Source organism: Enoplosus armatus, chromosome 10 (genome assembly GCF_043641665.1).
Source record: "Enoplosus armatus isolate fEnoArm2 chromosome 10, fEnoArm2.hap1, whole genome shotgun sequence".
Classification (NCBI taxonomy): domain Eukaryota; kingdom Metazoa; phylum Chordata; class Actinopteri; order Centrarchiformes; family Enoplosidae; genus Enoplosus; species Enoplosus armatus.
Window position 1 is genome coordinate 21,142,411 of NC_092189.1, and position 26,443 is coordinate 21,168,853.

The window sequence follows — 26,443 nt, forward strand, 5'->3', positions numbered from 1 at the left end:
CGAGATCAAACGGAGTGCTATAGGTGAGGGCACTCTCAATGGCCTAAAGCTGGTCATTCATCCTTTTTAAAGACAGGAAATCAGGCTAAATGGAGGCCCGGCTCCTCCCTCTCCCTGCTAAAGAGGCTTCAGAAGCTGCAGAGTTTTTGCAGTAAAGAATTTCAAGTGGCCATGGGCCTTTGAGGGGGAGTGCAGAACCAATAAAACCCAGGATTACTTGTGTCAAAGAAACACACCTGCATTTCATACATTGTCAGTGCTTTTTCCTAATCACTAACTCCAGGCAAGCTGAAATGAAATTCCTCTTTTCCAGGGGAAATTCAACCCAAAACAACTTCGTTTTTGAATATTTTTTCACGTGTTTTTACTTGTCTAGTATGCATTTTCCAGTGTTTATGCCTGTGTGGTTCAAATACCACAGGGGAAATAAAGGCCTTTTGTTTGACTGAGCCGACACATCTTTGACTTCTCAGCCTAGAAGTCTGTGTGCTTGTGCTTCTGTACTTCTATGCACATGAAGGGACTTCTACAAATAACAGGCCTACCAGTGTCTTACAGCTACCCTGTGTTGCCATATCTTCACCAGTATGTTCTATCTATGTTGGCATTTGTGACATGAACAGGTCAGTTGAATACAGTTGAATTTGGAGCACTGGAGATACAGTCAGTGTTGTGGAAATGTTGTTAGCTGCCACCAGTGCAGATGTTTACAGACTAAGGCCACTGATTACCCATCTTTATAGTTTGTGTCAGTTTTAATATCTTTAAATTGTCCCCTTTCATGCCACAAATCTTAAGATGTGTTCAGGCACAATGCAAAGTGAAATTGAAAGTAAAGCACACAGAAATATGTGAACACGTGTCTACATGAGTCGCAGAAAGATTTGAGCTGTCACACTCCACACACACACACAAGGCAACTTGCTAGCTAGCTACAGCTAACATTTGCAAAGTCAGCACATAACAATCAGCTAGTATATTTAGCAAAAGCTGTTTAACCACGGGATAGAATACATCATATTATTACGTCAGCACCAGTTCAAACTAAAAACAGTACATCAATACTTAGGTGTCCTCTTAAATGTCCACAGAGAAAAACAAACAAAACAAAGAGAGTGATCTTCATATATTCCAAACAGAGCGGTCCAAAGTCGAATCAGGAAAACCACATTACGGGATTCCCCTTCACAATGCAAAAATATAACTCAAGAAAAATCCAAGAGTCAATCTCACCGGTGAAGAAAGAGATGACTTGAACCGGGTCTGGGCACAGCGATCAGTCCATAGTTGTGGTTCTCAACTTATCAAACACCCACAAAAAGGAGCTTTTATATGTATATACTGTAAATCTCACTGACAGGCAGCTAAACCCTATTGACAGCCTCCTCCTCCTCGCTTTGTCTTCTCCTCAAACATTTCTGTCCTCTTCCTGTTCACAAGGCCCAAAAGCCTCTTAAAGGGACCACACCCAGTGTTACCATACAAACTGACCAGCCTGATTAGTGACAGCATGAAAGAACAAATTAGAAAAGCCTCACCATGTAATGTTTTAGACCAAACAAAACACACCTATCCTTTCACACTTGTGGCGGTGTCTCTGGCACTATACATCGGCTGTCTGAGACGAATAAACCCTGCCAAAGACTTCCTGCCATCAAATTTGCTTCACGCTTAACCTGAATGCTCCTTTACAGGAAATCAGTGCTGTCCCCATTATTTAGCCTTGTCACGAAAACCTTTTGACACAGCAGCTGAACCGTCACAGAGCACGTTAGACCTCACTGACCTGAGATCTCTTTCGTGGAGATCCCAAAGTTTCCAAAGACACCAAATATGTCAGGCGGACCTATAGAGAAATTATGCAAAAAGACATCCATAATATCTAGAATATTTCCATTTGATGGAATTATGCAGCCATATAAAACAGGGAGTCTTGACTTTGACTATATCACTTAGCTTAAACATCATATAGATTAAATAAAGAGATGAAACACGATGTAAAACTGTGTGTATTAAGATGCTTTTAACCACCTCAATGCCACCTAAAGGGGAAAAGAATGGAAAATGGTGTAATAAGGGGTTAAAACTATTCACTAAAATCCAGGATGCTGATAATAGTTAGATATATTCTTACATGCCAGCGTGGAAATATTGAAGCAAAATTAATTCTTGTGAAGGACAACCATGGATCCAATCTACACTTATCAGCGAACAATGACAGGCCAGTATGAAATTTTTAATGAAACTTAAAATTAAAATCTTGATACAGACGTGCCGTGTACTCTAGCAGTTCTGGAGGTACAACCTTATACAAAGCAGTTCCAGTATCCGGTATCTGGCCTCAGGGCTCGACATTAAGTGGAGCTGCACAGTCCTCATCGCTCAGTCACCCTCACTCTCTCCCTCTGTTTCCCCCTCTGCCTCTCTCCGTGACAGATGTGTGATTGATACCCGTGGTGCTGGGTGATATGCTGTTTCTAATTTTAGCCTCGCTCACTTGGGGACCCTCACAGCAACAGGTAAATTGGACGCCGAAGCCAGAGTCCATCTGTACTGTAAATAGGCACTGATAAATTATTTGCCATGACAGCCATAGATATGAATGATGTAGCATGTGCTGCTCACAGAGCGGCACGCACAATCTATAAGACCACCGTGTTTATGTGGCTACAAAGAGTACTTGTACTTGTCTTGTGCGCACTCTTCTGTACATTTATTTCTAAACCTCTGTAAAAAACATACACAAAAAAACAAACAAATCCCCATTACAGTTCAGTATTTAAGGTTTTTCCCCCTGTGACATTTAGATGTTTTTGTGTAATGAGAGTGGAACCAGGTGAAGACAGTATTTCTTGCAGCGATTAGCAGAGAAATGAAATATCAGTCATGAAGACATTTCTTGGAAGCAGAAATGATCCTGAATGGGACATGTAACATTAGCTTGATGACCAAATACCATTAGCCTGATGCTCAGTGCAACGGGAAGAGATAAAAGAAAATAGCGAACAAAGAATGTTATGAAGCCTACAGCTCTTGCTATTAACAGAGAAAGTATGGCCTTGGCAGAGAAAAACATAAAGGTTAGTCATGTTACCTGGATAAATGTTCAAGTTATTCTTATTGTCATCATTATTATTGAAAATACTTCCATCTCTGCCAGTACACTAAAAAAAAACTGGAGACTATTTATTTTCCTTAAAATATTAGCATAAAACAGCAGAAACTTCAGTTCATATTTTTCTGATGTTTAATGAATGAAAATCAGGTCACAGTCTCACTCGATGATAGTGGCTCAACAGTGAATTGCACTTGAAATAACACATATATGACGGCCAATGCAGCCTTTGAGCTTTTAGTTTCTGCACTGAAGTATAGAATCAATTACAAGTTTTCTTCCTTTTTACATGTCTTACTGACTGCAGTGAAGTTTTCAGTATGAATGAAGCATTTTGGAAAGAAAAACCTTCTTGTAACACGTAAAATATTTATATCTGTAACTTACTGCCTGCAGAGATAGACGACCTCAAAACATAGAGACCCAAAGTGATACCTTCTTGAGTCTTCTTCACACTTCACTATCTTAAAATGTAATTTGCTATTTTTGAGAATAGATCTTTGTTCACGTCACACAGCCAGAAGGAAACTGGGTTATTTTAATCATTTGAATCTCATAAAGTAACCAGGCCAGATATCTGCCAGGTACATGTAGGTCAGAGTCCATCTTGGCTCCCGTGTGGTTTCTGACCACAGCTTTCCCTCGACTGTCACTCGTGATTAATCTGCTAATGTCTGCATGCAAATTCTCCAAATAGGCCTCTTCAGTGTGACTGTACAACTAATGGGCGTCAGCGGAGACTGTTTTGCCGTGTCATGCATATGTATGAGCTTGTATATTTAGCAGCCAAGTTGCTTTTGATCACCGTGTGGAGAACGAGTGGGCCGAGATGAATGGCGGTCCAAAGCTGGGGCACATTAGCAGCTGACCACCTGCCTTTCTTTCCAAGCAGAAACAACAGATGGACTAAACAGACTGCAACACTCCGTTACCACAATGTAAAGTAGGGATGCAGATAGTTGAATGCTTCATTAAGCGAACGGCGCTTCACTATATTCACAGCAGAGTATGTCATTCACAAAATGGTCATTTATATGCAATATTTCAAGATCAACAGTCAAATACATCTCTGCAATCTGAAAATAAAATCAAATGTCACTTTTTAATAATTTCTAGAGCCATACACTTAAAAATGCCTTCATGCAGACCTAAATTGCTTGATTTGTAAGTATGGTGTTAATGGGCTCTCAACGCCATATGTTTATACTTACCTGACAAGGACCTCTGGGGGTCGTGTGAATTATGAGTCTTGTCTGTCCGGAGCAAAGGTGGAAGTAGCATGAGATTGTTATTGAGGGTCAAAGTCAGCGTAGGGAGGAGGTTGGGGTGGATGGGTTGGTTCTGAAGATTCTGTCACCTGAACTAATTAGTTATTTTAACAAACCTTTTCCTAACCCTAACCAAGCAGTGTGTGTGTCTATCCCAAATTAAACCTTAACCAAAGCGGTCGCACATGCAAGTATATGACTCACTGTTATATGGTCATAATTATTTTGGAGGGCACTGGCAAACAATGTCATCCTGCCAAAAGAGACACCAGATCAGAAAACACTCATTCCTTCTTTACTATTTTACTTTTTTTGGCATTTTTATTCACTTCTATTCAATACTTGAGATGACAACATGTGCAATGGGGGACAGGCACACCACAAATGTCCACCAGCTGGACACGAACTGGGGACAAAAAGTTGAAAATGTCTGATGTCAGACAGCTCAGATAACAACTCAGTCACTGCAGCTATTTCTGAAAAACCGAGATTGTAAATTTGTCCATCGTTCTTGAGTGAGCTTGATTGATGCATCTTGCCTCAATGTAGTACTAAACAGTCCAGAACATGAATGTCTTGTACTAACTACCGAAATTATATGTTAAGTAAATATCTCATCACATTGGTGTGTAGTATGGATGTGGGACACACAGCGTCAACTTTCATTTCATAAAAAGGAGATGTCTGTCTTTTATGAAAGTCATTTTGCAGTAAAGGTAATCCAGCATGAAGGAACAAAATAATTTTCAACATGAACGCATCCACACATTCATTAACTTAGAATTAAAATTCAGCACATATTCTCCATGCTTCTTTGCAAGTCTCCAAACACAAATAAGCATTTGTGGGTACGCTGGGACACATCTGGTGCCGCTGTGCGCCTGGTCTGGTATTTAGTAGATTGTACCAATGAAGAAATCTTTCGATTAGAACTAGGAAATTGCTTCTGTCAAGACCACTCAACAGGGGGAGATAGCTCTTGCTTGAATTGGGTCTCAATTTGAAAAAGAGGAGTAATCTAATGTGGCATCTTGATAACATGTATCATGGAAAAGAAAGAAAGGATCTGTCCTGGTGCCAGAGGACCTTGGGTTTTGTATTTCCCTGTGCTGAATACAGACATGCCCCTTATGTGTTAAATGTGTTTAAAACTGTCAAAGACACGTTTTGTAGTTTCACTGTTCTTGAACACACAAAGTAATCTTGCCACTCGCCATTGATAACTCTGATTTACAAAATAAAATCAAAGCTTGTTCAGCTGCACCATTTTGGGAAAAAAACTCATTACCACAGTACAGCGGATGTAGCCTGCACATGCTCCAATTAGGCTCTCTAAATGTTTAATAAGCACAATCAATGTGCAGAATGAGATCTGCCACATGGGGCTTCAAAGTGAGTTGAAGGAACTGTAACTCACTCTGTGGGTTACCTTTACCTTATGGAGAAAAAAAATCCTTTGTAAAGGACTCAGGCATTCCTTTTGTAACCATTTTAATGGCCAATGCCTCCTGGTCAAGAGGTGGTCGCTGAATGGACTAATTCTGCAGGATTAGTCCTCTGTGGTGGTGATCCAGCCAGCCAAACAAAAGTGACCTTACGGTGCAGAATCTGTGCATGCACAACTATACATTGACTCCAAAGGAAGGGGCAGTTCAGTCAAGGGATTAGAGGGAATCAACTGTTCAGGCATACCCCACCGTTTTCAGATTCTTTTTCTTGACTTTGAAAGACTTGTTTAACAAAAATTACATCACAGAAGGGGGGAACTAGTAGCACAACAAGTAAAATACCAGCCAAACGACGAGAGAGGGAATTCACGGTAAGGTAAGCCTATAGAAAGGCATGCTAAACAAACTCATGACATCCACGGTTTGTGCTTCAGGGATGTTTTTTCAGTCTCCAAGGGCCTTAAAAAAGAGAGTGCTGGGGGATAAAACCACAGAGAGGTGGACATGCTAGAGCTGAAATACACAAAACACAGGCTTCACATGTGTCGGGTGACCTTTTGTTCCCAACAGGGCTCAGTTCTGCAGGACTGCACAGCCAAATAAACAGTAAATGTTCCAGAGGAGGGCCTGGTCTACCGGCTTTAGTAGCATCTGACAGACGACACTCAAGGAAAGACAATGTAGCTGCAGTGTGTAAAAAAAAACCTTTCTGCTCTGTGTCACTAATACAACATGATGGTGAGTCATCCTGTGCCCAGTTCATAAGAGCCTTTAGATTCTAACCACTTTCTACATATTTCCCTGGAAAAATACATTTTATATTTCTTGCTAGCACTTCTTTTAGGTGCTGGAGCGGAAAAGATGGGGGCAGGGGGTGAATGATTGGAGAGAATGAAACTATATTGATTTTGACATCTCCACCTGGTGCATGAGTGCACATTGTATTTCCCTTCTGCGGGGTTCTATACAACTGAACAGTGCATACTGTGATTTCCCTGAGCAGCGCGCATGGGGAAAAAAAGTGTTTAAATGTAAACAAACCAATCAGCCCATCAATAAACACAGCGAGCCCTGAGGTGCTGCTGAGCGACTAATAAACAGAACAACAACGAGGGAGATACGAACCAAAAAGAGCACCGCCGACAGATTCTCAAACATTATTAAGAGAAAATCACCAGGAAGACGTCACAGAGCTGCTCTGACTGATGGATAAGTTCTCTCTGGAAGCAGAAACACTAGAGCAAGAGTTAAAAGACCTAAGAATGTCAACAATTATTGCTTCTAGAGGAAATATAATTTCTTTCCAAGACACTTGTCTGCATTTTATAACCATTTAATTAGGTACATACAGCTCTCAGACAGACCTCCACCAAGGCATGCACAACGGTCTAAATATGTTATTTTGATAACAGAAAATGATTAGGAAGGTTTTAACTGTATCTAGATTCGGACGTGGATCAAAATACATATAGTGAGAGACAATCATGGGGATTTAAATGGTAACATACAACGATGAATTATGCAAAATTCCAGTGAGTCGGTAATGACTGCAAAGATTTGGCAACCAATCCTAAAAAGAAAACGTGCAGCACATCTGAATTCATCCAAATATTTTATGTGTCTTTGGTAAAGATTTACATAAGACGTGTTGGAGGAGTGAAGAAAAAGCTGAAAACACTATGGCAGAACATTTGTAAGCCTGTTTGAAGCCATGCTGAGAGATTTGCCTTGAACAAAAGAATGCATATACACCTCATGATCAAACTGCGCTACTCATCACTCATGACCTGTGCCTTCATCAAATTTCATTTAAATTTGTAAAGTACTTTTATGTATAAATATCCTGCTCAAAAACAACAACAACAAACAACTAATCATGACTGAAAACTTCCCGACAGGAAGTAATGATGTAAAATATTCAAACTTGGGTCCAGTAAACAAATAAAGCTTTTCTCAAGGATAAAGTATTGTAGATGATGCTATGATTCACAGGTTGTTTGCCGGTGTAAAGTGAAGCAGTAATTTAATGAAGACTGGTATTATTTGGTTCATAATATTAAATAAAGATGATATCCTGGCTCCAGATTTTTAGTGTCCATTTTATATGAATTATTTCTGTCTGACAGTTGGTTGCATTTGATTTAACGTCAGTACCTTCAGCCTTCCTATCTGCTTAACCTTTCTTATCCCCCTCACTTCTCATGAACCACAGGGGCCGTTAACATTATCGGCTTTATGACATGACTGGTAACGATCACTGGGATTCTTCTGAGCCCCCATTCCTCAGGTTTAAGTCCTCTGACCATATTCTAATTCTCTCTCCATTAAAATCCATTTATGACTGCGATGACTGAAATGCGCTTAACAAGTCTGTCATCGCTGCTGCTTTGTTAGCATCGGTTGAGCCAATCGAATGTGAAATGGCTTGCTGGGTGACGAAACCCCCGACGGTGAACTTTGAGGCTGAGGGATTTGGTCGGGGTGGACAGGTGGTTCCACTGGAGAGGCAGGAGCTCGGTACAGAGCCTTTGAAATCTTCTCAACTGGAAAATGTGGCCGCTTTTGAGACGACAAGAGGTCCACACTACAAATAAGTAATTTAATCTAATGCAGGGCCTTAAAATCTTTCTTTATTGTAGAACAAATGATAATAATGACTTTATTTATATAGCACCTTTCAAAACAAAGTTACAAAGCGCTTCACAGTAAAACAAATACAACCCAAAACATGAAATATAACAATTACTGCAAATACCATCAGTTAAGAAAAAGCCAAGTATGACACATTGTGCAACATAATGAAATCAAGTCCCTTGTTTCTAAATTAATCAGACGGGTTCAAGAATATTTTTCAATTCAATTATAATGTATGTCTTTTTTAAGACAATGTCACCTTGAAGTAGGTTAAAAATTCACAGCCGCAAGTGAAATTAACTTGGATTAAATGCTTGTTTTTTACTTGAATAATACAATGATGTAACCAGTCGCAACCTTGCACACATTTTGCAGTGTACTCCTCACATTTTCTCTCAGTCACTTCGGCTTTGTGCGGCCCAGCCTGGTGACCCACCGGTAAGTGCTGCAGTTCATCAACTGATGAAACAGATTTGTAATGAAAGTTTTGCAGCTTGAAAATATCCCAAACCTGTGAAATAAGTAGTATTGTAGAAATAGTTAGATAATAGATTTACATGACATGGAGGTTCACTCAATGCTGCTTATTCTGTTTCATGATGGCCTTGTAGTCGTGCAGAAGTTGGCTTATATCTGCCGGTAAAGAGGCACATTTATATCTAACTAGCTTTCCTCCATGTTGTACTGATTCACACAAGGACATTTTAATGCTGTCTTGTTTATGTCTTATGATGATATGATATTTCCAGTTAAAAAATGGACCAAACACAACAAGGGAATTTAAAAAGAATACCAAAAACCATGTGAATAAATTATAGCCACTGGGATGCAGCCACAGAGTCAAAGAAAAAGAACATTTTGAAGATTCACTAGTGAAAACTGACCTGCCATCATGATAACAGACTACAGTATTTCACCTCAATATCTCTTGCATTGGCCTATATGGATGTGTTTATAGGATACTGGGCTGCTTATACAATGTGACTGAGTAAAGGGATGGATTATTTGAAATATGGCAGGATTATTGGTTGAAATATTTATTAGTGTCTAAACCTATACTATGAGAAAACCACTGAAAACAAGCATTTTGGGAACAATGATTAAATAAGTATATTTTATGATATGGAAACACGGGTAAATAGACATGTTTCATTCTGTCTTCAAATCTGACCTTAAACACTGAGTCGTACTTGTTTCTCTTCTCTATCAATATGGCCTATGAAAAATAAATTGATTTGAGCTGCCTGTATAAACCTGCCTTTGGCTGCTCCTTATCGAATAAACTGTCCAGCTATCTGACGTTCGCTCCTTCATGACAGTTGACAGGTGAGTGGAGAACATGTGGAGGCGAGGTATCATCCTGAGGAAATGCCAGAGAAACTCAACTGACCTCTAAGTTTCACATGGATCAGTGAACACGGGTATTATCTACCACAGACTTACTTATTAACTGTTGAGCGTTCATGGGCCCACACGTAACACACACAACACGCTCTCACATACACAAATCAATCACCGGACTTGCGAGGGCCCTAATGATGCTGTTGACGTTAATGAGGAAGGGGGACACGCTCACGAAGGCAGCTAACGATGCTAATCATGGCGATATCACACTGATACCCCCCAAACAAGCCATCATGTCAGTGAATGAGTCATCGATTGATTTGGATCTGACGTGTTTTTTTTTACGTGTACACATGTGGGTCACTTCCTGAGTCAAGTCAAGCGAGCCAATCACAAGAAACAGCAGAATAAAAACACCATCTGCAACATGTGGAGGGTTTCTAAGGTCATTTACACTCTAGCACTGAAAAAGCAACTCAACCATGTAACTCAAGTTGCTGATATTTTTCCATCGACTTTGAAGCATATTTACAGATAACTTCTCAGCCATATTTAGATGTATTTCACACAGTTTCTGTTGGCAAATAAAAACTGTGTGGATTCAATATCAAAGTTAGATTTTCAGAAGCAGTCTTGTTTCAGTCTTCTGGCCACACATATTCACTCAGCCTTCTTTATTTCATAGAGGAGGAAGCAAACCCTCAACTCAAATTTAATACATGAAAATCAACTGAAGGAGTCAAAAGTGACATAAACACTTGTGTGTTACTCATCAAAGGAAAGATGCACTACATGGCCAAATGGATGTGGTCTTTCTATCATTAAATTCTCCTTTAAGAGTAGAGTTACTTCAAAAGACAGCATATCTGCAGTTTGAAGCTTTCCTCTAAAACCACCGTCAGTGGCAGGTAGAGGTAGCTACAACAACAGCTAATGAACACCAGTTGCATCAACAGGGTGATCACGTCATTAAACACCCAAAACTGTCAATATCTTCTAAACTCTTCTTCATTTTTAAACCACTGTTCATCAGTTTGCCTTATTCCAAATCCATGTGTATTAATCTATAACAGCCTGCAGACTCTTCTGGTTTCAGTCTTTCCACCAGATGTTGAACCTGGCTGCAGGGATTTGCTCCTCCATTAGTGAGGTTATTTTTTGAGTATCAGCCTGCCCGCTAAATGGTGAATAACCTGAGAGGTCATGATAACTGAGAGGGTCATTATGACTTTTTCAAAAAAGACATAGAAAGGAAGAGAAATATGAAAAACATAAATTTATATGTGAGAAGAAATGAAAATGTTAATTAGAAAAGAAAACTTATTTGTATTGCGGGCTTTGGTTTCCAGCTCACTGGCTGCCTGAAATATCATTTACCATCCTCCAGCTGATTGCAAATCTGGGATCTGGTTTCCTTTCTATATCTAAATATTAATAGTCTCCATTACATGAAAATTACTTTCATCTCCGACTCACATGGAGGGATTAGATTTTAATCAACGCATTAAATATGACTTTCTATTCCTGCAGATGGGAGAGGATGGCAGGCAGTCAATTAGCATCATGCTCTGTTTGCGGTCTCACAGTGAAGCCGGATGAAGTCTTTGTTATCACCGAGGCTGTAAGAGCATAAACAAAAAGACAAAGTGACATGTGGGAATGAGGCAACATAATGATGAGCTTCTGTCAAGGATGAATGCATCAATATAACTTGAAAAACAGCTTTTGAGAAGATGCTTTTTGAATTAATAGACTTAAATTCTAAACCAAAAACTGCATTTATGTGTTTATGTTCTCCGACTTCTGCTGCTAAAGATTTAAGATGGTAACGTATATCAACTTCCAATCACAGCTACTCCAAAATATGTGATGAGATCAATCTGTTATACTGTTATGCTGCTAATCAAAATGAGAATGCTGAGATGCATTCAAAATCCACTTTTCTTAAAAATGACCTGTGGCCAAAATGTGCTCACTTTGACTCACTTGACTTTTCCGGGGAAACTCACTTTGCAGCAGCCATTAAAAATACAAGAGAAGATATGTAGTTCATAAATACACAAAGGTGTAAAATATATAGAAGTAATCATGACAAAAATGACCTAGAGGCAGAAACAAAATACGCTTGATTTTATTTAAAAAGCTTTTTTAATTTAAAAACAAAAACCTTTTGTTTTTTATTAGATGCAGTTTAAGCCATTGCCTCAAACCAGTCTTCTTAGGAATAGTTCTGACTGTCAGTAATGCACCTGGCTTTGTGTAGTACCAGTTGCACAAAGGTGACGTTGTGTGCCCACTCTCTTGCCTTTTTTACAATTAAAATTACATCAAGAGATTAAGTCATCCAAGAGATTAAAGAGCCTATTCCTGAATAACACTATATTTCAAATTAATTTATTTCTCAGTTTAAAACATTAAATCATAAAGCTTTAAGTCATTACTTGTCTCTCAGCATAAAGTATTGCAAGGTAAGTTTGTTTGCAACAGCCGCGTAGTAATCAGCCAACATGTGTTTTCCAGCTAATCTGAGCCTGAGAGAACGACTCTTTCTCTGTGACCTGCTCTAACTCCCAGGTGAGATCAATAAAGCTTGATTAGCTTGATGACACGCCGCAGGTTTGCTCCCAGGTGTCCACTGGGATATTTATGCCAAGCCAAAGTGGTTTGTAGCTTGTTGTTTGATGCTCTGTGTGTCAACATGGCTCGATTTGTCATTTTTATTTTTATGCTCATGACGCTTGCGGTTTCAGCGAGACACTTTTTTGGCGAGAAGCCAAGTTGTTACCAGCCGGTGTTCAGGAAACCCACTTTTGGGGTGACGTGAGTTCCCTGATGAGTTTCAGTTTTTGGCTCTTTATTGTAGCTGTCTTTGTCTCCTATTCTCCTATTCTATGTCTCACAAGGCAGGTAGTTAAACTGATGGGTCATATTGCAATTATGTACTTTGGATAACTTTTAACCTATAATGTCTTAGATTCTGGTTCTGATGAGGATAAATCCTCCCTATGATGCTGTAAACTGACTTTTAAGATGTTTCCAAATTATATTTAACCCACTTCTCTGAAATTTGGTTCTTAAGGCTGTTTTTGTCCTCGACTGCACTCGAGTTAAATGAGTTTGAGGTTAAATCTTGCCAGTGAAGATTCTGGGGCTTCTACACAGAGGAAGCTCCACTTTGCACAGTTAATCCCCGAAGTCAAGACAATGAGTAAAGTTTACATATCAAGTTTTCTGCTTCATTTGGTTCTCAATCTGAGGTTTGCCGGAGGCCTTGGTCACCAATGGCATTAAGCGACTTTGTCATGTTTGACTTTCATGCCATTTAGTAAACTGGGATACATTTTAGACTCGGTTGAAACATACATACTTGACTGAATCCTCAGTGATTTTGTAATGAGTGCAGTGCTCTTACCTGGCTGTGATTTTGGCCTTACCACAGTAACCTTCATGAGGTTTATGACTGACGGGAGGCGGGGTCACTGTAGACCTGCTGCCTCAGAACTTAAGTCTTCTGTCTCTCTCAGAACTGCAGCTCGTCCTCATGAACTAATGAACCTTGCTAAGCTGCCAAAGTCCTGGGACTGGAGGAACGTCAACGGCATCAACTACGCCAGTACAACTCGTAACCAGCACATCCCTCAGCACTGCGGCTCCTGTTGGGCTCATGGCAGCACCAGTGCAATGGCAGGTTGGATTCTTCCTCTGTTCCAGCTTGTTAAAGATTTGTTGGAGTCAAATTGCAGACATTTTATGACCTACCTCTAGTGGCATTTATTGGCACAGCAAGTTTAGTTTTAAAGGAATTTAAAACTTCTACAGCCATGTATCAGAAATGTCTTTTCTGTTACTCTGGATAATCCACAGAACATGCCATCAACACTTTTACGTACTATTTAAGTATAAAGTACTTCCAGATAAAACTGCTCACATGAGGTATCTGGAATATCTAGGTTAGTTTCTGGAAAAGACACTTTTTTATTAATTCTTTAAAGACCACTTGTACACTTGTAAGCACCACAGATGCATTCCATTCACCCTCATTCAAATTTCAGATGGAAACCTTCAAACCAAAATAAGCATGTTGAAGGAATAGTTGGACACTTGAGAAATACTCTTATTTGCTTTTTAATAAACAGATGAGTTGTGTGTAGGCAAAAAGTAAATTTCCCAAATAGTTTTCTAGGGATAAGAATTTTGTAATTTGGGCAACCCAAAAATGTTTACTTAAATTTGTTAAAGTAATTTTTTTAGATGGGTATGGATATTGTAAATTTGGCTCTCCACATGCCTAGACTTGACCTCGCTGTGGTCTTAAGGTGTTTGCACAGTGAGCCCGTAGTTCTCGTTCACCATCTCTATCATGTGTTTACTTTTATCTGAATTTGAAGAGCGACCATTTGGACATGGCTTTGACTATTTTCTCAAGAACAGTATGCAAATTAAATCTCCTGACAAAATAACAGATGGGATCCTCTGTGATCTCAAATCACTTGAGCTGAGCTTTTCCAAAACTAATAATGCACGTGTGGGCAACTTCCTTTTTTGTCTGCGTTGTGTAGATCGTATCAACATCAAGCGGAAAGGAGTGTGGCCATCTGCTTATCTGTCCGTCCAACATGTGATCGACTGCTCTGAGTCGGGCACCTGTCACGGAGGGGACCATGGAGGGGTGTGGGAGTATGCCCACAAACATGGCATCCCTGACGAGACCTGCAACAACTACCAGGCAATTGACCAGAGTAAGAATTCAGCAGTAGTGTGCACGTTTCTTTCAGTTGTCATTCGTGAGCCTTTTGTAATATATATTTTTTTCTTACACTCCCTCTCAGAATGTAACCCATTCAATGCATGTGGGACTTGCACAACTTTTGGGAAGTGCAACACTCTGCAGAACTACACTTTATGGACAGTAGGTGACTTTGGAGCCATTAGTGGACGGGATAATATGATGGCAGAAATCTACGCTGGAGGGCCAATCAGGTTTTCAAAGTTTTTAACTTTTCTTTAATAGTTTTGCAGGGAGTTGTGTATGAATGCTGCATTTGAAATCCATCTTTAAAAATGTCCATACACTATCAAGTTTTGAGGATGGATAATCACTTCAAATGTTCTACCAGCAATGGCCATAAATTGCAAATCACTTTTCTGTTCTCAATTCATGCCAATTGAATCCTTCTCCCCTCAGCTGTGGAATCATGGCCACAGAGAAACTTGATGAGTACACGGGGGGTCTGTACTCGGAGTATGTTGAGACTCCTGCCATCAACCACATTGTGTCAGTAGTGGGCTGGCTAGTAGAAAATGGCACTGAATACTGGATTGTGCGTAACTCCTGGGGAGAGCCATGGGTGAGTCATCACATTGTAACTTAATAGCCTTGGTTCTTGCATGGTTCAGTGGCTTTTAAACTTGGCATTTAAAAATTGGACGTTAGACTGAAATGCAGTGGGTGCACTTGATTTATGATCAGTGACCTTGAGATTTTTCTTCCAGGGTGAGAAAGGCTGGCTCAGGATTGTGACAAGCGCCTACAAAGGAGGAAGTGGCAGCAAGTACAATCTTGCTTTGGAGGAAGACTGCATGTATGGCGACATGATCGTACCCGCAACCTACCTGTAGAAGTCGAGGACAACTTGTAATTACTCTGGACAAACTTGTCTTAATCCTGATTCCTAATTTAAGATCACGGCATCACAATTGTAACATGTAGTGGTGTTTTTAATGTCTCTGGGGTCAGTGCTGACTCAGCTCAGAGCCCTGTCATGTTTGGCTGTGGGCCAAATTTGCATCAAATTGGTTAATTTAACTGGAATTGTCATGTCAGTAATTTCATAAAGTTGTGAGTGCAGTGAAATAAACTTCAACTCGTGAATGTGTAGTAGTCTAACATAAAGGCTTTAAGCAGATGTTTAGACAGTTTATTTATCACTGTCTCTATCATGCAGATATTAACGTTCTGCCCAAAGATCCATCACTACAGTAGCATGTGCAGATTCTTCATACAGAAAGTTTGGGGAATTTAGCCTCCCCATGAGTTCAAAACACTGGCACTACTTGAAGGGCTGCTCCAGTGGTTTAGTAATCAACGTTTATAAAGTTATGGACTCATAAGAAACTGATAATGTTCAAAATGAAAGCAGCTGAGAGATCCTGACTTCAGTCCAAGTATGGGTCAAGATCCCCCAAAATACAGATTTTGTTTCATAAAAATGTTCAAGCCTCAAGCCTGATTTGGGAAAACCCTGATATTATTGGGTTTATTTAGTCTTTCTTCAGAAGACAGTATATGTATGGATGAAGTAAACACATAGATGTGTAAAATTGCCCCCCACCCCCCCAAAAAAAGAGAAAATTTGGTCTTCATTTTTGGAAGAAGACAGAGCTAAAAGGAGGACACATGATTTTCGTTGCAAATGGGACGTGACTTGAATTTAGGGGGTGTGGGGGATCATAACTGACTACATTTTGGGGTGAACTATTCCTTAAGGCTTGGTACACCTGAGACCATATGCCCCATAAACCTGCATTTTTAAGTGCCCTATGCACACTGAAAGGCACTCCGCTTCTGGTATTTGCTAAAAAGTTGTGAAATTAACTTCAGATCTCCTGGGGAAACTTGCACAAATTTGCTCCGGAGGTACTTTGCTTGTACTGATTCAGAAATATATATATTCCTGCAGTTCTGAAGCCAATCCTGTAGCCTAATTTGCCTCTGCCTAGCTGTGCATGTGGACTGATGCAACAAGGTCACGTTGTAAGGGGGTGTAACGACAAAATTGTCAAGGCTTTAGAGCTCTACACTGGCAGCACTTGTTCCCAGAGACTGTTCTGAATGACATACAACAACCTTCCCGTCATTAGATTTCTGGTCACAGGACGACTAAACCGAGTCGGTCTCTTTCAAAAGCCGAATGACATTTGTTTGTTCTACATCTCTGAGCTTGATAAACAGACCCTCCTCCCTTATTGACTGACATGCTTTATTAGTTTCAATTCTGTCATGCTTCTGGAGTAACATTCAGTTTAATCACCAGTTATCTACAGTGGCACACACAACAGCACAATGCCATCCTCTGAGTTTATGTGCAATTACAAAGAGCCCATTTTCTTGCTGTTCAACTGGGGAACAAAAGAAAACTGAGCACTTAGATATTTGGTTCAGGGGACGCAACAATAATAAAATGCATAAACACAAGCTGCTGTGCTTTGCTGCTGATATGGAAATGCTTCCCATTAACTGCAGTTTCTATTCAGCATCTCTGGGGAGAACAAAGGATAATCAAACCTTATGCAGCGCTGTTAACTTCAAGCCTCCAAACCAAGGAAAACCTTAAGCCTATAAAGGTGTGGCGTGTCCGAGTGGAAGCCCACTGCGAAAACAAATATTGAACATCATTTGGTTGCTCAATACTATGCGATCAAACCCCCGCCCTCGAGCAATCTTTCACGTGAAATCAAATTTGCGCTCTGATTAAATTTCCTGCATGTTTTCTCATTTGCATAATCACAAACAGAGCTCTAATGGCTGTGAATGAAAACACATGGTAATCTTTGGGTCTGAGTCTCGAAAAGAAAGAGCAGTCTTTCTAGTGTGACAAAAAGAAAAATGGTATGAAAAATGTACATAAGCCATTTTCATACGGAGTGATTCAGCATTCATCTTCATTACAGCAATCGATATGGCAAAATGGATTTTTCAGCAATCCCTGCAAACCCATTATGTATTGTTTTGGTGATCAATATGTCGCTCTGTAAACATGGAGGTGGAGGGGGTGGTTGTTATTTGAAAAGGGTATTACTGAGGCCTTTTGGTGGTGCCGAGGCCCGGATTATGAGCTTAAATAGAGTTGGAGGGAATATCCACTTCTAAAGTATCTTTGAGCAAGGCATTGTAATGATTTATCCGTGGCAGCTGCCTGTAGCAGCAGTGTAGGAATATGCAGAAAGCTTCCCTGTGTGTGTGTGTGTGTGTGTGCGCTTTGTGTAATCCTTCCCAATGCATTCGCTTCTCCAAGGCCACTGCTGAAACTTGCCTCGTGAAATAAGCAGAGAACAAAGGATAACCAGACAGCCATAGTAAACATTCTGGTATTTCACAGAAAAATATGTTCTCTGATTTAGCCTAAGAGGTTACAGACACCTTATCTGATGCTAATGATTCAAAACATGCCCAAATGATGCATTTAAATTATTACTAGCCGTATGAGCAGATGCAATAAGGGTGAAAAAAAAAAAGATCAGATTTCTTCATGCATTCCACAATACCATCAATCATTCATTTATCGTGTCAAATATGAATTGAGCAGACTTTTCACCCCAAATCTTGTTCTGTTTGCCAAAATACAAGGCCTGGATCATAGCACAGAATGTGTTGATGATTCTAATATTAATGCATGAAGCAGATTAGCTCCGCGAGATGGTTTAAATCACACATTATCATACCCCTAACTTCAGCAAAAGGCACGTCTGAGCTGATTTGCATTGCATAATACATCTAAAAATTTAGATGTAAGGCTCATATTGCTAATGAGCCCATGCAGGAAATATGATTTGGTCATTAAAAACAAAGTGTCTTCCTCCGCCAGCCACCACTTTTCCTGATGATCTGTGTTTTTCTCGCTGTCAAGTAAAAGAAAAAACACTTACACAACAATCACTTAGTCAGTGTGATTCCTAAATCGATTTACAGCCATAGCCACCCCGCTGCTGTTATGCATCATTCCACTGCTAATCTCACTTCCTTGTCCAATATACTCATGCAACCTCGAGGCGGCCGCAGAATTAGCTTTAGTTAATGGATGAGTATTAATCCCTCTTAGTCACAACAAAATTAAGGAATAATATAGCCATGAATATTTCAGTTACACTGCAGCAACACAGGAATCTGCTCACACAATCTGCCCTGGCTTGCAAAAAAAGAATTGGCGATTACATACATTATTAATGCTTCATCATAAAATTCATATTTCGCACCAGCTGAATGGGGGCTCCGGAGTGAAAATCCAATGAGCAGTCAATACTATTTCAAACTAACTTGCTGAACACACAGAACAAAGAGAAATGGCCTCTAAAACGTCGGAGTTCACCGAACCGTGCTTTTGTTCCGCTTTTATCACTCTGTCTCCTAAGGTAGTGCATTCTTATTAGATCCCTTAAAAATAGATGTGAGCCTTCCAAGTCAGTGAGTTCTTGCAGCCTCCCCCTGGAAGTTTTAATTAGAACACCAGTCACTCGTGTTATCGTTGTTTCAAGAGGGCCGCTTCCACATTCCTGAGCTGCCCACTTCATCAGAGAGACTGTTTAGGACGACTGCCTCATATTCCCTCTGGATCTTTACCACAAGAATCACAATCTGGATCACTTCTGTTACTGATGGTGAGCCAGGATTATTGTAGAGATATATATTGTACATTTTAAAGACTCCCAACAGGTCCTTTATAATGAAAACAAGTGGTGCAAGAGCAGCAGATTGTATATATCCCTCTACACGCAATAAGCTTTCCAGATTTGTGCCAATAACAAGAATAGACGTTGGTAACACTCCTTGTATGAAGGAGATTTTGGGTGCTGAAAAACACCCTCTAGCAGCCGTATTAGAGGTCCATGGCACTTGGATGAAAGGTTATTTTTATGTTGTTGTTGATGTTTCAGATGAGGAACTGATTTCATACCTCAAGCCACAACCCGGTGCTTTCAAGTAAAGCTATAGCTAAAGGCAACACGGTCCATTTTGTCAAAGTAACCTACAGTATTATTTTTTTTTAATGTGTCTGAGAAACTTTACAAACTCTTGCAACCCCAATAGGTATGTTTGTTTACAATGTAGAAAAGCAAACACCGACAAGATCATAACCTAAATGGTTGAATGAATCAAAGCTTTGGGAAAGGACCAGGCTGCCTAACATGACTCCATTTCATAGCCTTTCATACAATACTGAGAAAAGATCAGATATTAGAGTTTGGAACTACATCAGTATGATTGTGATGATTCCTGCATCACCACCCACCACTTATTTTGGGATATAATGTGATAGTGAGAGCTTTAATTTACTATTTTACTTCATCTTATTTAATAGTGGCTGTCAGATTGACATGAAAACAAGCAATAATCAGGAAACAAAGACGTCCAGGTTGGCCCTGGTAGTCTGGCTCTCAATTGGACTGACCTATTTTATTAATATAGCCTGTTTATCTCCTTCAGGATTGGAAAGGAAATTGTTTGGGTACTGAGGTTCCTTCTTTCTTTTCTTTTCATTTTGCTTTGTTGTGTTTATTGTGGTCAGATGACAAATTGTTCAAAGCATTTAAAAAGAACTTCATCAGCAACTTCCAGTTTATATTTACTCTGGATAATCCAACTCTAAACAGTTTTCTTGGGAACTACTTTCTACCAAAGAAATGGTCCCTTTGATAACTGCGTTCTGTGGATTAACCAGATTAATGGGGACACTTGCCACCTGCCACTGTTATAATGTGCCACAGACAAAATGGTTAGTTACCACCAGAGGTAAGTGAGCAGGTATATTCTTTTGTAATTTGGGTGAACTGAGACTTTTTACAACACCAAATGGCCCTACTCATATGCCATAATGTGTTGTTTTGTTATGTATCTTCACATTAGTCGTGCAGATTCCGCATTAGACCTTCACTCAGAAGTATATTGTACATTATGAGTCCTTATTTCATTGACCAAATGTGTGCAGTTTGGTTGTGTGCTCCTCTCTCCAAATGACCACTGTTGCCTCGGTGGAATCATGATATACTAATGACATCTGGCTCGTGGAACATCATCGGTGACTTTCATCTTCCAGCCAGTGGCCATCATTACTGTAGGTTTTGTTTGGCACGCTCATTCATTCAAGGAGGGAGGGGGGTTGATATAAATGAACTGACCTGTAATTGCACTATGCTGCCCCCTGTTGAAAAACTGTTCCGCGTGTTGTGTTTACATCATGGCTGGTGGACTGATGTGGTGTTTTGTCTGGCTAAACATGACTTTAATACATGCTGAGGTGTCATTAAAAGTTTGTTTACTTCTATAAACTTTACAGTTCTGGACGTAAACAGACCTTTGATTCGAAACAGATTATTTGATTTCTGCAGATGCTATTTTCTACATACAAATCAAACTTTTCAACAGCAAACACAGATAGTAGATCTACATTTTCAAGTATGCCTACCTGTGTATAGGGCAATACCATTTCCCTGTAATAAACTCTTTTCAGCTGGTGCTGTTGTAAAGAAACCACATTATAATTAACTGCGCATTATAATCTAAGTTGGTTATTTGAAATGAAAATCACCCTGTGCAGATTAGTATGTCCAATAAATGGAGCCATAAACTTCTTCAGCATGAGGAAACACGGAAACATGAGGGTTTGGTTAATAGGTTTGTCTCATATTGATTCAATTTTAACATAATGGGATGCATCAGCACAGATTATTTCTCCCAGGACACTGAGATGATGGCTGCTGCATGGAACAAAGGGCCTCTGCTCCCGGCACGCGAGGGGTTAAGGTGTGTGTGAACGCCCGAGTTGGCGTTGATGGTATTCACGCACACTGATTAACCATATTGATTCACGAAACGTGCGGAATAATGTAATGTTTTACTACCAAGTGGGAACAAAGAGCCACGCTATCCTCCTTTAATTGATTGTCAGTCGCGCTGAAATAATGTAATTAACCACAGTTAGGCGTTATGATTTGTCTAGCCTACACACTTGCCCAAATCATGGACTATTAACTACTTTGTATCCATGAAAATGCCCAAATCCCTAAAAGCCAGAATGATGATGGATGTCGACAAAGCGCCATCGCGCAAGAAAACACGTCTGTCTAAATGTGGCTTTGAGAAAGGGAGCCTGCTTTCAACCTGATCAGAAATGTGGTTTTGAAGGGAGAGCGCCCCGCCCTCCTGGTCCTTATAACCAGAAAGCCTGTTTGCAGGACGCTCAAACATAACAGGAACACTGGAGACCACATCGCTGTGCATGAACCATTCCTGGAGACGAACTCCGGCTACAAAGACTTTACGGATTACACTGGTTGTTTCACCTTTTGATCGCAAGCAAACGACCAGAAGTGGCCATGGATTTTCTCAATCACAACTATTTGAATGCGCGCAGCCCATATGACTATACTTTTAATTTCTGGAACGACTATCTCGGGCTGACGACGTTGGTTACGAAGAATAATAAGCTCAGCATGCCCCAGAACCCCAACTCCATCACCGAGTCCCTGAAAGCGACCCTGGGCTTGGACGATTCCCCAGCGTGTCCGTGCGTAATCACGGGCGGCGTTGGAGAGAGCGGGCACATGGACTGCTGTTGCCCGTCCGGGAGCCCTCCGCCGGCCTCCATCCTGGACTTGAAGGAGCGTTTCTCGATACTGAGCCCCTTCCAGAACCAGCTCGGCGTCCAGCCGGAGCGAGAGGTGGGCTTTGGTGGGAGCTTCTCTGGGTTCGACCTGTTCGGCATGGAGAGGAAGATGCGCAAACCCGCTTCCAGGAGCAAGCAGGAGCCCAAAATCTGCGTCTTCTGCCGAAATAACGGAGCGCCCGAGGAGGTGTACGGCTCTCACGTCCTGAAGACCCCGGACGGCAGGGTTGTGTGCCCGATTCTGAGGGCTTATACCTGCCCCCTTTGCAGTGCCAACGGGGACAATGCTCATACGATAAAATACTGTCCACTGTCAAAAGACCAGCCATCCCAGCGACCATTAAAGGGAGGGAGGGCTGTGGGTGGTAAGAGGATGAAAATATTCTAAACAGACATGACTATAAAGTAAATTGAATTGCACTGAACAATTTCCAGATGACTGTTTTGATTTCGGCTCTAGCCTTTATCCCAGTTTCATAAACATATTGATTTTATCTTTTTTTCTCTCTCTCTAAGATCTCTTATATTTTTATAGTTCTTTTATCCACATAGAATAATTTTATGCTTTATACATTGGATTTATTTTTCTTGCTAGTTTGTAGTCATTTGAGCGTGTGCATATAAATACATGTATCAATAATCACAAAGTGTGAATAAATTTAAAGAAAAAGTATTTTGGTCATGTAGGGAAACACACTGACATTGGCAAAGGGGATGAATGTCATATTTCTACCAAGTATTTTTGAACTGTGAGCTAAGCTCGCTGCGATTTTCTTTCTCGTCTTAGAAAACCAAAGTTATGTTTGCCATTAAAGAAGCTCAAGAATGTGTCATTAATGAGTACTTGTGTGCGTCTGACTGGAGGAGGAACTCTTTGATCCCATCTGCCTGCCTAAAAACTCCACAACATATTTTCCAACTTGCTCTAAAAGTTCAATCTGCGAGGCAGGAAGAAAAAAATACAAGACAATGTGGCCTCTGTTTAGAGCTCATGTTCTCTGGGGGAACATTATAATCAATTGTTGCCAAGCCAAACTTCTTTTCCAATCCGATGTGATGAGAACGTTGTCTGACTTTACAAGCGGTCAGAAATGAGAGATACTAACCTACATTTTATATGTTTACATTCCCAAATAAGGGCGACACACTGGATTTCTTTTCTCTGTCAGGTCTCTCTCTCTCCCCCCGAGGTGTTCTGTTGTTTTGGTTTGCCCTGACGATGATTTCACCAGTGAGTCTCATGGGCAGGTCTGCTCTGTGATACCAAGTGGAGTGAGCCCCATTCACCTCTCACTCCGAGTGCTCTGAGGGTGAAAAGAGGCAAATGAATGTTAGTAAACAACAACATGTTATCCCATTATTTCTTTTCTGAAGAATCCAAAAAAAAAAAAAAAAGATGCAAAAATGTTGTGAATGTATGATTGAAAGTGTCACTTGCAGGACTGCACATTTCTGACAGTTTTGTTTACCAAAGGAATACAATTGCATTGAAGAAAGAAGAGAGATTTGCTGTATTGTATATAAAGTGATGTTTATTCAGTATTTTAACATTACAAGTGACTTCAGAGGGCGCTACCTCAACAGGATTTTGTACTTACATGTAAAATGTCAACAGCAGTTTATTGATATAGTGCTGCCATTTATAATAAGGGTTTTGATAGTATTTTTGATCTTTGTATAACATAATTGTATTTTCATTTTGTTGCATTTAACATTATGGAAGTGAATTTCCAAGAAGCTATAAGCATTGCTCACCAAAAGGTGATTGTCTGTAAATAATGATTCTGCCCACACTTTTTAAAGTTTAGTTGTTCAATGTTACATTCTTGCGAGTGTGAAGAGAGAGTGGATATTGAAAAAGGCTGACAAAAAGTTGCCACTTTTAACAGAGGTTTTTTGATTAAATGAATAATAGAAAAAGAAACACTGTTGAACTTTGTTATTTATATTTTACCACAATTTCCTGTATGCTGCTGTGCAGAATAACAACATATGAATCCACTAGAGAAATAAAAACTTATCAAATATTTGGAGCTATGTGGTCATGTTCTTCAGCTGGTTTACTCAACATCTGACTGATTGGGTCTATAAACCAATTTTTAAACAAAAGAGTTGTGTAAGAGTCTAAAGTTACTGTTTTACTGACTGATTTGCAGATGGACTGATTAAATCAGGCAGGAAAGTCAACTAAAAACACATTTACTGGAATGGCCCTGCTTGCCCTAATTGGCCTACTAACTGACAGCCCTTACAGACTGTGGATCGTGTCAGTGTTGAGCCCTCATGCATACAACAACACATTTACCAGAGAAAAACCTCCCTTTAACCTTTGCTTTTGGACAAACTCAAACTGATCTGCTGCTCTCGTATCTTAAATTATTTTATTTGTCTCTGAAGGACAAACACAGTGCCGCGGTTGTTCGTGGTTGTTTGGGGAGGTCTGCCCACACAAGAATGTCTTGGCTTATGCCTTGCCATTCAAACGGATCATGTTTGCACTGAAGTGGATTGAATAGCTGGCCCTCCCGGCCTTCTCCGCCTGCCATCTGTGGAATGGCTGCTGCAGACATATTAAGGGGCTCAGAACAGGCAGGAAGCTTTGCTGCTGCTTCTTGTTTTTTGGAAAAAGTCAGAGCTGTACACAGTCGTGCAGCTGTTTATGACTTACTGCAGCAGTTTGGTTTCTTACAAATGTCCCATCAATGAGGGAACAATAAATAGAGTAAAACCATGATGAGTTCATGAATGGCTTTACTGTCTGCGGATCGACTCACCAGCAAAACAACCCCAGACATTCATAATTGCTGCTGATGCTGAGCATACAGTACAAAAACACATCAAGAAGACTGTACATACATTAGCCTGAGGCGTCAGGCTGGTGTCATCCACACCTTGGCTGTTCCTCCCTCCCTCCTTTTCTGTCTTCATGCATCTCTCCAGCTGAGGCTGCGTCATTAAAAATGGATGACTACTAAGTGCAACAGGGATTTATCTCTGTGAGAACAGTGGTGAAAAAGCCTGGCGGGCTAGCATTTCATACAAACGCAGTCAGCTAACAGGTCTTATTCCCTCTACACCACAGCCTCCATTAGCCGCTCTGCAGACAGGGCTCATATAATCTATTTAGTTGCACCATTTATGAGATATGTATCTTTCATGATCATATAATATGTCTTAGCTGGCTGGTTTTTCATGCAATATACAATTTGTGTGCACAACAAATCTCTCTACAGAGCTTGACGGGCAGAGCAATGTGGGGCAGGTTTGTTTGGAGACGAGATGTGAAGCAGCAAAGATCTGCCGTCTACTTTATGTTTTATTACAAAAATGTGAAGATGAGTGAAGAAAATGTTTTAATTAAAGGGCAGCGTTATCGGTCAGGTGTTGACTCGGAGCGGTTATCACCAAGGATGAGGCAACAGGATCCCCTCTGGCAGGTGATTAAGATTCAGCTAATGCTCTGCGGCATTAGTTGGTCTTTGCTGTTAATGTGATTTAGAGGATTCATTAATTCACACTGGTCACAGCATCATGACGGCCATATAGAACGTTTCCTGTTTAAAGCGCTGTAGTTACTTTACAGCAGATCAGCGGTTCTAAACCTTTGTGTTCGATGTACCACTACAGCCCAGTCAGACGGACTCAGGTACTCCTTCATCGCACCCTTTTGATAGATGGGAGATCTTCCGGGTTTTGCTCGATAATATTTCACTGCAGAGAAAACACAGTGGCTGTGGTTGATCAATGGCTGCACCTGTGAATCCATTCTAGATAAAGTTATCTTGTCTTTTTTTCAGCAAGTTCACATAAGTTTGCATTTGTACTATCATCTGTTAATCATTTGGGCTAAAATAATTTCAACCACTTATCAGTAGTTATAAGTAGTTTTCACACACTCTCAATTGCAGCACTTGACAGCATGGTTGGAAGGTTTTTGTCACAATAGACTATCAGTATCAAAGCAATTTTGAATACCAAGTGTGTGATTATTTTCCTCTTAAACACAAATATTGTATCATCGAATCACAATTTCTATTTATTCAAGTTAGCCGGGCCACCCCCCACAAGGGTTAGGGTTAGGGTCAATCACTCAATCGAGTCTCAATCAGTGGTAGATTACAAGATGACTTTTTAGTATTGACCTGGTGTAAAATTTTAGATTCAAGGGTAATTTCTCATACTATGAAATGTCTCTGTGTTTGCTGTATGCGTCCTGCATCCTAAAATGACTAAATCAAACAATAGGCCATTCCA

At 40.3% G+C, this 26,443-nt stretch overlaps 2 protein-coding genes across 2 annotated transcripts; both read left to right on the forward strand.

Annotated features, from left to right (window-relative positions):
• Window positions 1-12,507: 12,507 nt before the first annotated feature.
• LOC139291330 (cathepsin Z-like) lies at window positions 12,508-15,428 on the forward strand. The gene is made up of 6 exons (XM_070913335.1): window positions 12,508-12,629; window positions 13,334-13,497; window positions 14,369-14,548; window positions 14,639-14,789; window positions 14,995-15,157; window positions 15,303-15,428. The coding sequence occupies exons 1-6, from the start codon at window positions 12,508-12,510 to the stop codon at window positions 15,426-15,428; spliced, it is 906 nt and encodes a 301-aa protein (XP_070769436.1).
• Window positions 15,429-21,875: 6,447 nt separating this feature from the next.
• nanos1 (nanos homolog 1) lies at window positions 21,876-22,577 on the forward strand. Its single transcript, XM_070913582.1, has one exon. It carries the CDS (start codon window positions 21,900-21,902, stop codon window positions 22,575-22,577), a length of 678 nt encoding a protein of 225 aa, XP_070769683.1. The 5' UTR covers window positions 21,876-21,899.
• Window positions 22,578-26,443: the final 3,866 nt, after the last annotated feature.